The sequence below is a fragment of the Xenopus laevis genome, chromosome 5S (assembly GCF_017654675.1).
Source record: "Xenopus laevis strain J_2021 chromosome 5S, Xenopus_laevis_v10.1, whole genome shotgun sequence".
NCBI lineage: Eukaryota > Metazoa > Chordata > Amphibia > Anura > Pipidae > Xenopus > Xenopus laevis.
Genome location: NC_054380.1, coordinates 40,326,801 through 40,338,649, shown reverse-complemented (window position 1 = coordinate 40,338,649; position 11,849 = coordinate 40,326,801). Strand labels below are relative to the sequence as shown.

Genomic DNA, 11,849 nt, shown 5'->3' with positions numbered 1-11,849 from the left:
GGTAAGCAGGACAAGACAAGGCAGACTAACAAGGGAGAAGGGGCAAGAGCTAGAAACCTAGTTAGGGGCGATGCCGCAGTACTAGAAAACCATGCAATGCTCTGGCAAGGAGTGGTCTGAGAGCTGCCCTTAAATAGGGAAGAGGCAGCCCTGATTGGTTGATTAAGATAGGCAGCAGCTGAGCTGGGGCTGGAGAGGCCAATCAGGCGGCAGCTGGGCTGGGACTGCAGAGGCCAGGTACACAGTGAGTAACCCTACAGGCTGCTCACCTGGCCAAATGGTTAGGGTATCGAGCCAGAAACCCAAAGGTCCCCGGCTCGACTCCCAGCAATACCTGACAGTCATAGTAGGAGGACATAGTGGGGTGTTGAGTGCAAGTTGGCTTGACAGGATCTGCACAGGTCTGTAGTGTAAGGGTGTAACATACGTTATTTTTTCTGTCAGTATTAAAGGCAGATACTATCCTGGCAGGCCTAAAGGTGGCTACAGACCAGCTGCATAAATATAAAGGAAGCAGGAAGCCCAGGACACGGGGCCTGCTTCCTCCAAGTTATGCAAGTCTCCCCTCTGCAGCTGCTCTTCTAATTGAGAGCTGGCAGGGAGCATCGGGTAGAGTCCTGCTAAGTACCCAGCAAAAAAGCCGATACCCTGCGGAATGAGGGTAGGGTATAGATGCAGGGCTCTTCCTGCTGCAGCTCTCTGTGCAGCTCTCTCTCCAATCATCTTGCCCTCCCATCTGACTTCCGGCATAGCTGCTTTACATCACACAGTGCGCTTCTGTCTCTCTCGGGCACGTTTGATGATGTCACTTCCGGTTTGATGGAGGTCGGCATGTTGTGTGCATAAGGCAGTTGCAGGTCTGGGTTGGGTACTGGTTCAAAGTGGGTAAATATGTGGGTCGCGAAAAGGAGCAACAATTACAATATTTCCTCCGACCATGAAGATCATTCATTTTCAATACACATGTGTAGAGCCGAATCATCAGATATAACAATAGAATTCTACCTGTATCTGAAGATTCAGCAGTAACAATGGCTGATGTTTGGGTTCCTTCAAAGGCTCCTGATTGATCCAAGTCTTCTGCTGATATTGATCAGCTCGTCTGCCACCACACACACACACACACACTGAACTTTTTGTACAATATTATCTGTGCATTTGTTTTTATGAATAAGAATATCGCTCAAATTCTAGATTTTTCTGGCCAAAAGTTTCCTCATCTGGGTTCAGGCGCATCTCCAACATGGAGGGGACACCTTGTCTGCCATATGCCCGAAGGTCTTTTTGGAATCTTAATTAAAATTATGAATTTCCTTCCCCAACCTGCCAAAAAAAAGTAAAAAGAACCCGCAGAACATGTTTTAATAAAGATTGCTTTATTCTGATGAAAATAAAGTTTATATACAGTACATGACAATGGGTATCAAGCAACAAGTTAATTGAAGCGGAACTGCTACAGCTTTTTGTCAGTTAGAGAGAAGCCTATTCCCTTATCAAGGTTCTGTAGCCAGATCCAGCAATGCAATGGAAGTGACAAACCAATCATTTGCTCAGGAATAATGACGGACATTCATAAAGGGAAATTGGAAGATCTCTTTAAATAAAAAAAAATGAAAAAAAGTTCCTCCTGGTTATCTGTGTAAATTTGCACATAATGGCAGAAGATTTGGGCCTCACAGAGGTACTTTGGTTGTGTTTATATTGTGCCTATTATATGTTGCTCGTGTTGGGAGGATCAGGCGGCAGTTACTGGAGGCCTAGAGTTAGTGACTGACAGTGAAGAAGGGAGACAGCAATATAAAAGACGGCTATAGAAAAGAAATTCATGCCATTCATGGTAAAAACAAAGAATTTGTGTTATTTTCCAAATTCAAATGTATAAAGCAGCCAGAAGTTTATTGTTCGCAGACTGATGGGCAATGTGATGGCAGAATTACTTGCAGAATTTTCAGTGCAGCTGATTGGTGGTATAATTATAGAAGGTGCCGGGCAACAGACTGTGGGAAGCTTCCAAAATAAACCCTTTATGTGCTTTTTAGACGTCTCTACATCGCTTTTATTTTATATTCTTCCTAGTCTAAGTCCTAAGCCTGGGTAGGATCTCCTGCAGGTGTTTATATGAAAGAAGAACGCTCAGCTGAAATGACTGATCTTTACGTGAGTGATGTGGGTGGAAGGAACTAGGTAAGTAGTAAGGCACGGCAGGCTGCTGTGCAAAGATTAGTAGGAGTTAAAAGAATAATAATAATGTACATTATCTGCATATACCATGCACAAACACACAGAGCTTTGCTAGATCTGATGGGACAAATCTTGTCTTCTACAAGGTAATGAAAAATAAAATACATCGAAGACCCTGAACAAACTAAAAAATACTAAGAAAAGAGCCATGTTTTGCATTATGGGCCTCTGCATGGTTATATCTGCATATGAACAACCATCGCGAAAATGAAAATGTAATATAAGCTTCACCATACTGAACTTTCTAAATACAATCAATAATTCTGCACCATTTCTGAAATAATCAAGTTCATCTTCACTATTCCTCTCTCAGCATCTGTTTCTCTTCATTCTGTCTTCATGCAGCAGTTGGGTGTCAGGTATTCATTGACAGTTAGATCCAATATATCTCATAGGGGAGCTTCCTTTACTAGCAGATGTATTAGAGCTCATTCAAATAACGGATTCCAATACAAACAAAATAACTGCCTTTTGCACAAATTCTGCATGTAGAGAGACATGATGTCTGGTGATTTTAATAGAGTGAGATCTAATACATCTTTTAGGCAAAAGGAGCCCCCCTATAAGATATATTGGATCTAACTATCAATGAATATCTGACACCCAACTGCTACATTAAGAGAGACTGAAAAGAAACAGATGCTGAGAGAGGGATAGTGAACATAAACTTGATTATTTCAGAAACAGTATCTAATATATAATTGATATATATAAAATACAGAAGTCGGCACTGAGTGGGGAAACATCATGACAACATAGAGCTATGCAATTTATATCTGCTTAAAACAAAATGTGCTGCAAATGGCTATCCTAGATTTGGTAACTGGAATTTGTCATATTTCATATTCATAGTGATGGTATATAGAGGAAACAAATACATATGGTGGTTAAAGGAGAAGAAAAGTCTTCTTCCACTTAGGAGTACCAAATGTTAGGCACCCTCAAGTGATTGTATTTACTTACCTGAAACCCCGGGCCGGTGCTCCTATCAGAAGAAAACTGCACCGGCCCAGGGTTATAACAGTGAGCATCACAGAGCGATCTTCTGGCTTCTTCTTTCTTCTAATTTCCCGGGGCAGATGCATTCGCAGTAGAACGAAATAGCCGACTTTTTCGTTAAAGTTCGGCTTTTCACTCTAATGTGCAGCCGAGCGAAGAAAGAAGAAGCCGGAAGAGGATAACTCTGTGGTGCTCACTGGTATAACCCCAGGCTGGTGCAGTTTTCTGCTGATAGGAGCACTGGCCTGGGGTTTCAGGTAAGTCAATACAGACACTTGGGGTGCCTAACATTTGGCAGCCCCAAGTGCTAAACGACTTTCCTTCGCCTTTAATATGGAGAGACTAGAGGTCTACTGGCAAATCTCATTTCATAACATTTTGTAAAATCTGAATTTGTTTCCATGATGGCCCTGAACCTCAACCAAAATAATATATAATGAATAAAGTCCCCCCTGTTGTAAAATATAAGGATATCAGAAGTCGCCAAGGCGTTCCATGACTATATAAAAGCTTTTATACAGGTAGTGGAACGCTGAGGTTACTTCTAATATCCTATTTTCCAACAAGGGGAACTTTATTGTAATACACAAGTTTTAGTGAGTCATGTGACAAAAATTACATCACTACTCACCATTTATAACGGATGATATAAAGGATATAGGATATAATTTACAAGATATTCATGGCTTTTGTGTATTATATAACTATTATGTGATGAGGGCTGGTGTTGTACCAACTGGATTGAAATAATACGATCTCGGGTATAAAGGGAAGGTTTCCTAATATAAATTGATGTGTTTAAATATTCTGAAGATTAGAAATATGAATTATGGACCATGAATATGAGAAATCATTAAATATGGTTTATGACCACAAACAGTTTGAAAAGAAATCAAGATGATCTATTAAATGTGTATGCATTTCCATTTCTTTATTTTTTTACTCAAAATCCTTGTTTTTCTCATTATTCACAAAAAACACCTGTACAAACCTCCGTAGTTCTACTGACAAAAGGGCCACCGTTCCAGCGGAGTAGGACAAACAGAAGCAATAGTAGTATAAAACAGGGATAAAGGGGGAGCCTTAATGCAAAAGTCTACCTAACACAAACGCCGACCTGTGAGATTCTCACTCTACTCCACACGTGGTAGAAAAAAAGAAAAAGTGATTAAAAAAAAAAAAAGAAAACAGCAGAGTTTCTAAGTAAAAAAAGCAAATAGAAGGAAAGCAAAGTATATAAAGAGCAGAATTAATCCAGCACTCCTTCTTGCTCTTTTTTAATAGACGCCAGCATAGAGTTGTCATTATCTGCAGCTTCGGAGTCCCCACTGCTCAACAGGAGAGACTTCCCTTCCTCTTCAAGAGCAAAGACATCGGAGTTTTGCGATTGGCACGTATGTTTGACCACCTCATTGGGTGTTGAGAATGTTTGGTCACAGATGTTGCACTTGTAACGTTTATTTGTTTGGACTAGCATGTTGTCCATTTGGCTGCCTTCATCAAATGAGCACAGCTCCAGCGTCTGCTTGTCCACCACTGTGTAGGTATCTGAACTCTTTAGACACACATGCCGTGCTGCTTGATTGGCCCTGCAGAAGCTCTTGTCACATGTGCTACACTTGAATGGCTTTCCCGTGTGGATGTACATATGTTCCCTCCAATGGCTTTTTTGGATAAATTTACGCCCGCAAATGGTGCACTCGTATTTCCTGCGCTTCACTTCCCTTTCCTGGTCTGCCTGCTCCAGATTATCAATATCGGCAATGTCGGTAGGGGGCGGGGTTTCTGCCTGCTGCTGTCCATCAATAATTGGCGAGTCAGAAATGTGTGGCAGATCACTATCACTTATTATACTAGCCTCTGTAGTATCCATGGATTCTTTTCCTAAATCAGCTCCGTTGTTGCAAAAAGAGGGGGAAATGCTGGTGTCCATCTGCCCAGTGGCAGAACTAAATGGTATTCCTGTATGAAGCTGAAGGTGCTCGCGAAGGCTACTCCTCAAATTAAAGCGACGGCCACACAGATGACAAGCATAGTATTTAGGAAAGCTGCCGTTCCTTTTCATGATGCTCGGCTTGACATGTGCAATTGTCAGCGATGTATTTTGCTCATCAGTTGGCGATTCCTCCATGCTGTTCTCCTCCAAAGAAGTGGCAGTCGGGAGGACAGATGAACTGGCTTCAGGAGACAGGGGAGCAGGAACTGGCTCAGAGAAAGTTAGATTTGTGCGGTTAGCTGTAGGAAGTGTAGATGGGAGCTGATTTATTTGTACATTCTCTGATGTGGTATCTTGCCTGGAGGTTTGTGAGCGACTATCACGATTTGCCTTTTCAGCTGCTGGAGTGATCTTTGCAGGGGGCCGTATCTGGTGATCTGCAATCTGAATGCCGTACAGAGAGGATGCTAATGGGAATACTTGATCGGCATGGGAAAATCCACCGTGGCTTGCAAGGCTGGCTTCTTGGATGAGGGGGAAAGCATGTAAAAATTTGATGCCTTGTTCCAGACGTACAGGATCAATAAGCTGAGGAGCCATTTTCCCAGTGTACATAAGGTGTAATAGATAGCTAAATATGTCTGGTTGGATGTCTGTTGATTTCAAACGAACACATTCACTGCAAGGAAACACAAGACAAGGATATTATTTTCATTTGGATCAATTATTATAGTAACCAGTAATAAACATACAGTATATTCATTAATAACCCAGTTTTAGAGTAGCAAATCAATTCTTTCTAGCATAGGAATGTGATGGTGCAAAGGATTGTGACATGCTGCACCTTCCCTGCTAACAAATTCCAAATGCACTGAATGTATTTTACTACAAAACAAACTATGCCCTTCTGTAAGCCCTTATATAAATAGAGTTTTAACCTTGTTCTACAAAAGATCTGAGGCAATTTTGTCTAAATTATCCTCATTATGAGGAAGTAAATATGTTATCTATATAAAAGGTAACAAGGCCATAACAGATTTACGAATTGGTGTCCACACACTGGCCAGTGCATTTATTGGGCAGTTATTGCGCAAGTAGACCACATATGTGAATGGTTAGAATGGTTCCTCTGGTCATATAATTTAGGGGAAAAAAGAATATTAATTAATTAATTAATAATAATCACTACAATTAAATGCTAGGTACAGCACCAAAGAGAGCTAATGCTCGTGTTTCAATAAAGTAACTTTCATTTTGCAAGCCTGGATTGGAGGCATATTTTGGAGTGCCTGCCACTTATTTTAATATGATGTTTCAACCTCCTGTGCTGTAGGCTCCCTGAGTGTATTTCTCTATAATACACAAAAGCCATGAATATCCTGTAAATGATATCCTTATAAACGGTGAGTTCTGATGTCATCAGTTATAAACGGTGAGTTCTGATGTCATTTCTGTCACATGACTCACTGAAACTTGTGTATTATAATAAATAAAGTACCCCCAGTTGCAAAATATGAGGGTATTAGAAGTTACCTCGGAGTTCCAAGACCTGTATAAAAACACTCGGCCTTCGGCCTCGTGTTTTTATATGGTGAAACTCCTCGGTAACTTATAATATCCTTATATTTTACAAGAGGGGGTACTTTATTCACTATATATTGTACTACTGTACAGAACTTTGTATCCTAGTAGTTATACATACATGAATACAGACATACAATTGAGAGTCAATAACAATCTTAGGATCTTATGAGTATAGCTCTGTGCTTAAATGAAGTTACACAGGTTAAAATTATGGGAAATTACTAAATGTGATATAATAATGCTATTTTACCAGTAGGGGTAAATGGAGATTTAGCAGTGCGGACAGCAAGAATTGTTTACGAATTGGTATAGATTAAAGGTGGTCTTGATAAGTCTCCAGTATATCCAGCTTCTATTTATGCAGAATTAAACAGGATGGACTGGAAGTAAGAGGCCGGCTCTGGTATAATTCAGGATCCCATTTAATAAGCCGAACTTGTCAATAGATTTCATTCTAGCACCATTTCGCTAAACATGTATTGCTTTGTTAAAGTAAATGAAATATCATTACCTTGTCTGGTGCACAAAGAGCATCTTGAAATAGTTGGAAAATGATGCAAGGACAGACTTGTGAGCCTTAAAGTAGACATCACCAATTGCAACTGTGCAGTCACACAGAAAACCAAACTCTCTCTGGGCATTTAACTGCTGCAGCAGTATTAGTCCATGGTTGGCCAAATCCATCTTTTCTTATGGGAGCCTGAAAAAAATGATATCACGTTAATGCACAAATAAATTTGCTTTCTGTTAATTACAAAGTATTGGCTTAGCTTCCATTGTAGCTATTACCTACACCTCAGTCTGCAATATCAGCACATATATAAAGGCATTGGATGAAAAGGGCGCAATAACGATTTTGTCTGTAAATCAGAGATGAGCAACTACACTAATATAAAGAACTGCATTATCTGCCATACAGCAAGACTGTGGTTGCTCTCCTTAGAAACACCGAACAGAGTTATAACACATCAGTAACAATGTCAGTATACAATTTGTATACATGTGTAGGTCACTGCAGGCAGCAAGCCTGGTGAATGATCCCTTTCTCCAGAAGTATATCATAGGAAGGGTTTCTTTAAAGAGCTACTATACCCTGAATTTTCCCAGCAGAGATGTGTTTTACAGGAGAAGAATACCCATGATTGTATGGATGTATAGTATTGATATGGGTTATACAAAAACCAGGAATGAGAAGGGGCTCTATCTGGCTGGCCATGCCACTAAATAAATCATAGAATTAATTCCCTCCAGGCTCTACTCTGGAATATGTCCCTAAACTCCCTCTTGATGAAGTGGAATAGTCACTTCCTGTTTCCTCTGTCCCGAGGTTTAGGATAAAGGCAACCCCCTGAGGAAGTGGGTCTGGGGAAGTGGTGAAACCAGTGGATGGATCCAGGATTGGCTGATCAGATTAGCACAGAAATCTGCCATACATTGTAAGAGGACTGGCAGGTCACATCCCCTCTGGCTTCTTGTAATGGCAATAAAATACTGTAGCAGACCTATGGGATGTGGCAAGGAGCTTGTGACTGTCCCGACAGTGAAACAATGGCTAAGCAGGCAAGGATAAAACTGCAAGCTGAACCACAAGTACATTTAGCTCTAAAATGAAACTGGGTAAATAGATAGGCTGTGCAAAATAGAAAAAAGTTTTCAATATAGTTATTTAGCCAGAAATGTAATGTATAAAGGCTGGAATGACTGAACGTCTAACACAATAGCCAGAACACTACTTCCTGCTTTGCAGCTCTCTAACTCTGAGTTAGTGACTTAAAAGGGGGTCACATGGGACACAACTGTTCAATGAGTTTGCTCTTGGGTCTGACCTGCGTGCTACAAAACAATACTCACTGAAGTTATGTCCCATGTGGACCCCATTCAAGTCACTGACTCACTAAGAGTTGAGAGAGCTGCAAAACAGGAAATTGGTGTCTGTTCCGTTAAGCAACCAGTCACTCCAGCCTGATATACCTTGGCTTACTATATTAAACACATTTTTTACTATTAACAGCCTATTAACCAAGTTTTATTTTTTAAGAGAATAGTTAGTCAACTCCATAATGTAGTAATGTTGTTTATGGTAAAGTGGCCCTTTAAGGGCAGCAGGATTATGGCTGTACCACAGCATGGCATTATATCAGGAAGTGATGAGTCAAACTAAATGTGACCTCATCCGGAGACTAAAGCCACTGACACTAGCACACTTAGCTCCACCCCTCAAGAGGTCTACTTGGTCAAACATGATTGTGAGGGGGATAGGTTTACTACAAATCCTTGCTACTTAGGGGATTAAGAATGCTGCTACACTGTCTCTATCCAGACCTGCAATACCACACACGAGGTGAGGTGCAGCCTAACAGCAGGTAAAAGACTCCATCATTCTGGCATCTGAACGGCGTGGGAACACCGGAGCTGCACTTTTGCTGAGCACTTTTGATGACGTCACACTGTGCCGGAGCCTTGGCACTTTTGGACCCTTGTACGTTAAAGGAATTGTTCAGTGTAAAAATAAAAACTGGGTAAATAGATTGGCTGTGCAAAATAAAAAAACAAACTAATATAGTTAGTTATCCAAAAATGTAATGTATAAAGGCTGGAGTGACTGGATGTCTAACATAATAGTCAGAACACTACTTCCTGCTTTTCAGCTCTCTTGGTTTACACTGACTGGTTACCCTGATTACAGGCAGTAACCAATCAGAGACTTGAGGGGGGGCCACATGGGTCATATCTGTTGCTTTTGTATCTGAGCTGAATGCTATAGATCAATTGCAAACTCACTGAACAGAAATGTACCATGTGGCCCCCCTTCAAGTCACTGACTAACTCAGAATTAGAGAGCTGCAAAGCAGGAAGTAGTGTTCTGGCTATTATGTTAAGACATACAGTCACTCCAACCTTTATACATTACATTTTTGCCTAACTAACTATATTAGAAACATTTTTTTATTTTGCACAGCCAGTTTACCCAGTTTTTATTTTCACACTGAACTGTTCCTTTAACTGACAATAGACACCCCCCAAAGAAGCATTGAAGGTGGGCGCGCCAGAGTGTTGGTAAGATTGTCAGACACGTGACGTGCCAGATGGACACAGGGAGAGGAGGGCGGCAGCACCGCTGAGGGGGAGGGGCTGGTCGGCACCACCCACTTCCGCGCAGCTGTGTGACAAGAGCAGCGTCTGGTGGGGGGAAAATGTGGAAATAACGATCAAAGATGGCTGCAGCCTTGATTGCTGCTTTTGCGGAGGAGGCGGGGTGAGGAGGAGTGGGCCTGGGCGCCGCAAATACATGGCGAGCAGCAGGGCTAAAGAGGAGGAGGGGTGTGAAACACGGGTTTATGGCCGAGCTTTGTCCGTTCATTCTACCCTGGCTCCTAGTCCTAAACCACCGTGTAACGTGTTTGTGGGAGAGCGGGGCCGCATTTGTCCTGCGTGTTATTCGTGGCACAACAAAGCAAAACATTCCGCTCATATGACAGTAAAAGGCGTTGGGCCCCGTAACCTACTTGGATCCCATGAGCCTAATTCTTATATCACTGCGGGGACGCGGGCGCTACGCTGCCGATATAATTCGGATAAACCCGAACGTACGGGCCGCAACCTCCTCAAAAAGGGGGGCCACGTGGTGCCAGGAGCGGCGCAGCCCAGTGTCAGTGTACGGCACTCACCTCCGCGCTCTTCTCTTGTGGTCTCTGTAGGGACAAGCGAGACCCGTGTGCGGTGCCAGCCGCGTCCTCCGCGCTTCTTCTCTTCCTCTCCGAGGGAGGGGAAAAACGGTCGGTGCTTTCCTGTCCGGTTACGTTAAGGTCACATGACCGGCAGCGGGGGAGGGGGTGAGTCGTGCAGTGAAGCTTTGCATGTTCTCTCCCGCCGGGAGTGTTAGACGAGAGCTCCCCTCCCCCTCCTCCTATCACTGAGCTCTCTGTGTGTGTGGGGCTCGTTGCCTGTGGCGAGAAGAAGCTGTAGACACCGCGGGCCCCACCGTACCGCCGCCATCTCGGTGTTTCCATCCCCCTGGCTGTGTTTTCAGTTCCTTATGAGGGAAAGCAACACACACACACACTAGGCTGAGCCGCGGGGAAATAACGTCCTTAGCAGCCAACTTGCATGTGGGACAAGAACAATGGAACAACAGAACAGTCCGACTATAGTTGCACAGTCCTGTGGGCTGAGCTTGCAAACTTGTAATCTACACACGGCTTCTTCTTTACATACACGCACATGGCACTTTAACTTGCCCTTTAAATGCAGCTTAGCGTCAGCATCTCATTTGCATAGTCTTCATTTTCATGTTTGTGGCATCCTACAGGCTGGCCAGTTGTCATTGTTTAAAGGGGAACTATCCTGAAAACGTAAAAAGCTTCAGCATATTGAAATAAGACTTTCAATTAAATTCTGTAGCGTTTCTGAAACCAAGTTTATGTTCACTATCCATCTCGGCATCGGTTTCTCTTCAGTCTCTCTTCATGAAGCAGCTGGGTGTCAGATATTCATTAGAATGTATAGTGGGCATGCAAACTTCATACCTCCCAACTGTCCCTTTTTCGGAGGGACAGTCCCTCTTTTGACTGCTCAACCTGCAGGCCCTCATTTGTACTCTGCACTGAACAGCCAGAAAAAGAAACAAAGTTTCTCACTTAATTGGCTTTTAGCAGAGAGCCCAGAACAGCTAAGAGGTGCAAATAAGATACTTTGTAACAATTTTGAGACACAAAAACACAGTTTAGATAAGGAGAAATATTTTCAAACTTTCATAACCTGCCAAATTTTGTAAAATGAACATGGTAATTAGGGGGTGTGGCCACAGAAAGAGGTGTGGTCAAAAAATTGCTGCGCTACATGCGGAAAAAAAAATTTTGTCCCTCTTTTTACTTTCATAATGTTGGGAGGTATGCAAACACAAGAATATTTGCAAACAAAAGGGGAGGTATGAAAAGATGTTTCTTTGTCAGTGAGAACTAATACCAAATGAATGCAGGCGCTGCTAGCTTAATTGATTGATTGATTAAATACTTGGTCGCTTATATTTTTACATATTTCCATTTTTACAAACGCTCACCAAGTAGTACATGTGGTTCGGGTGCCGCTG

General features: G+C 42.3%; 1 protein-coding gene across 1 annotated transcript; it reads right to left on the bottom strand.

Annotated features, from left to right (window-relative positions):
* Window positions 1–4,150: 4,150 nt before the first annotated feature.
* Window positions 4,151–11,214, bottom strand: zbtb2.S (zinc finger and BTB domain containing 2 S homeolog). Its single transcript, XM_018265216.2, has 3 exons — window positions 10,429–11,214; window positions 7,272–7,460; window positions 4,151–5,855 (listed from the first exon to the last, which is right to left on the bottom strand). Exons 2-3 carry the CDS (start codon window positions 7,442–7,444, stop codon window positions 4,490–4,492), a joined length of 1,539 nt encoding a protein of 512 aa, XP_018120705.1. The 5' UTR covers window positions 7,445–7,460; window positions 10,429–11,214; the 3' UTR covers window positions 4,151–4,489.
* Between the last annotated feature and the right edge of the window lie 635 nt (window positions 11,215–11,849).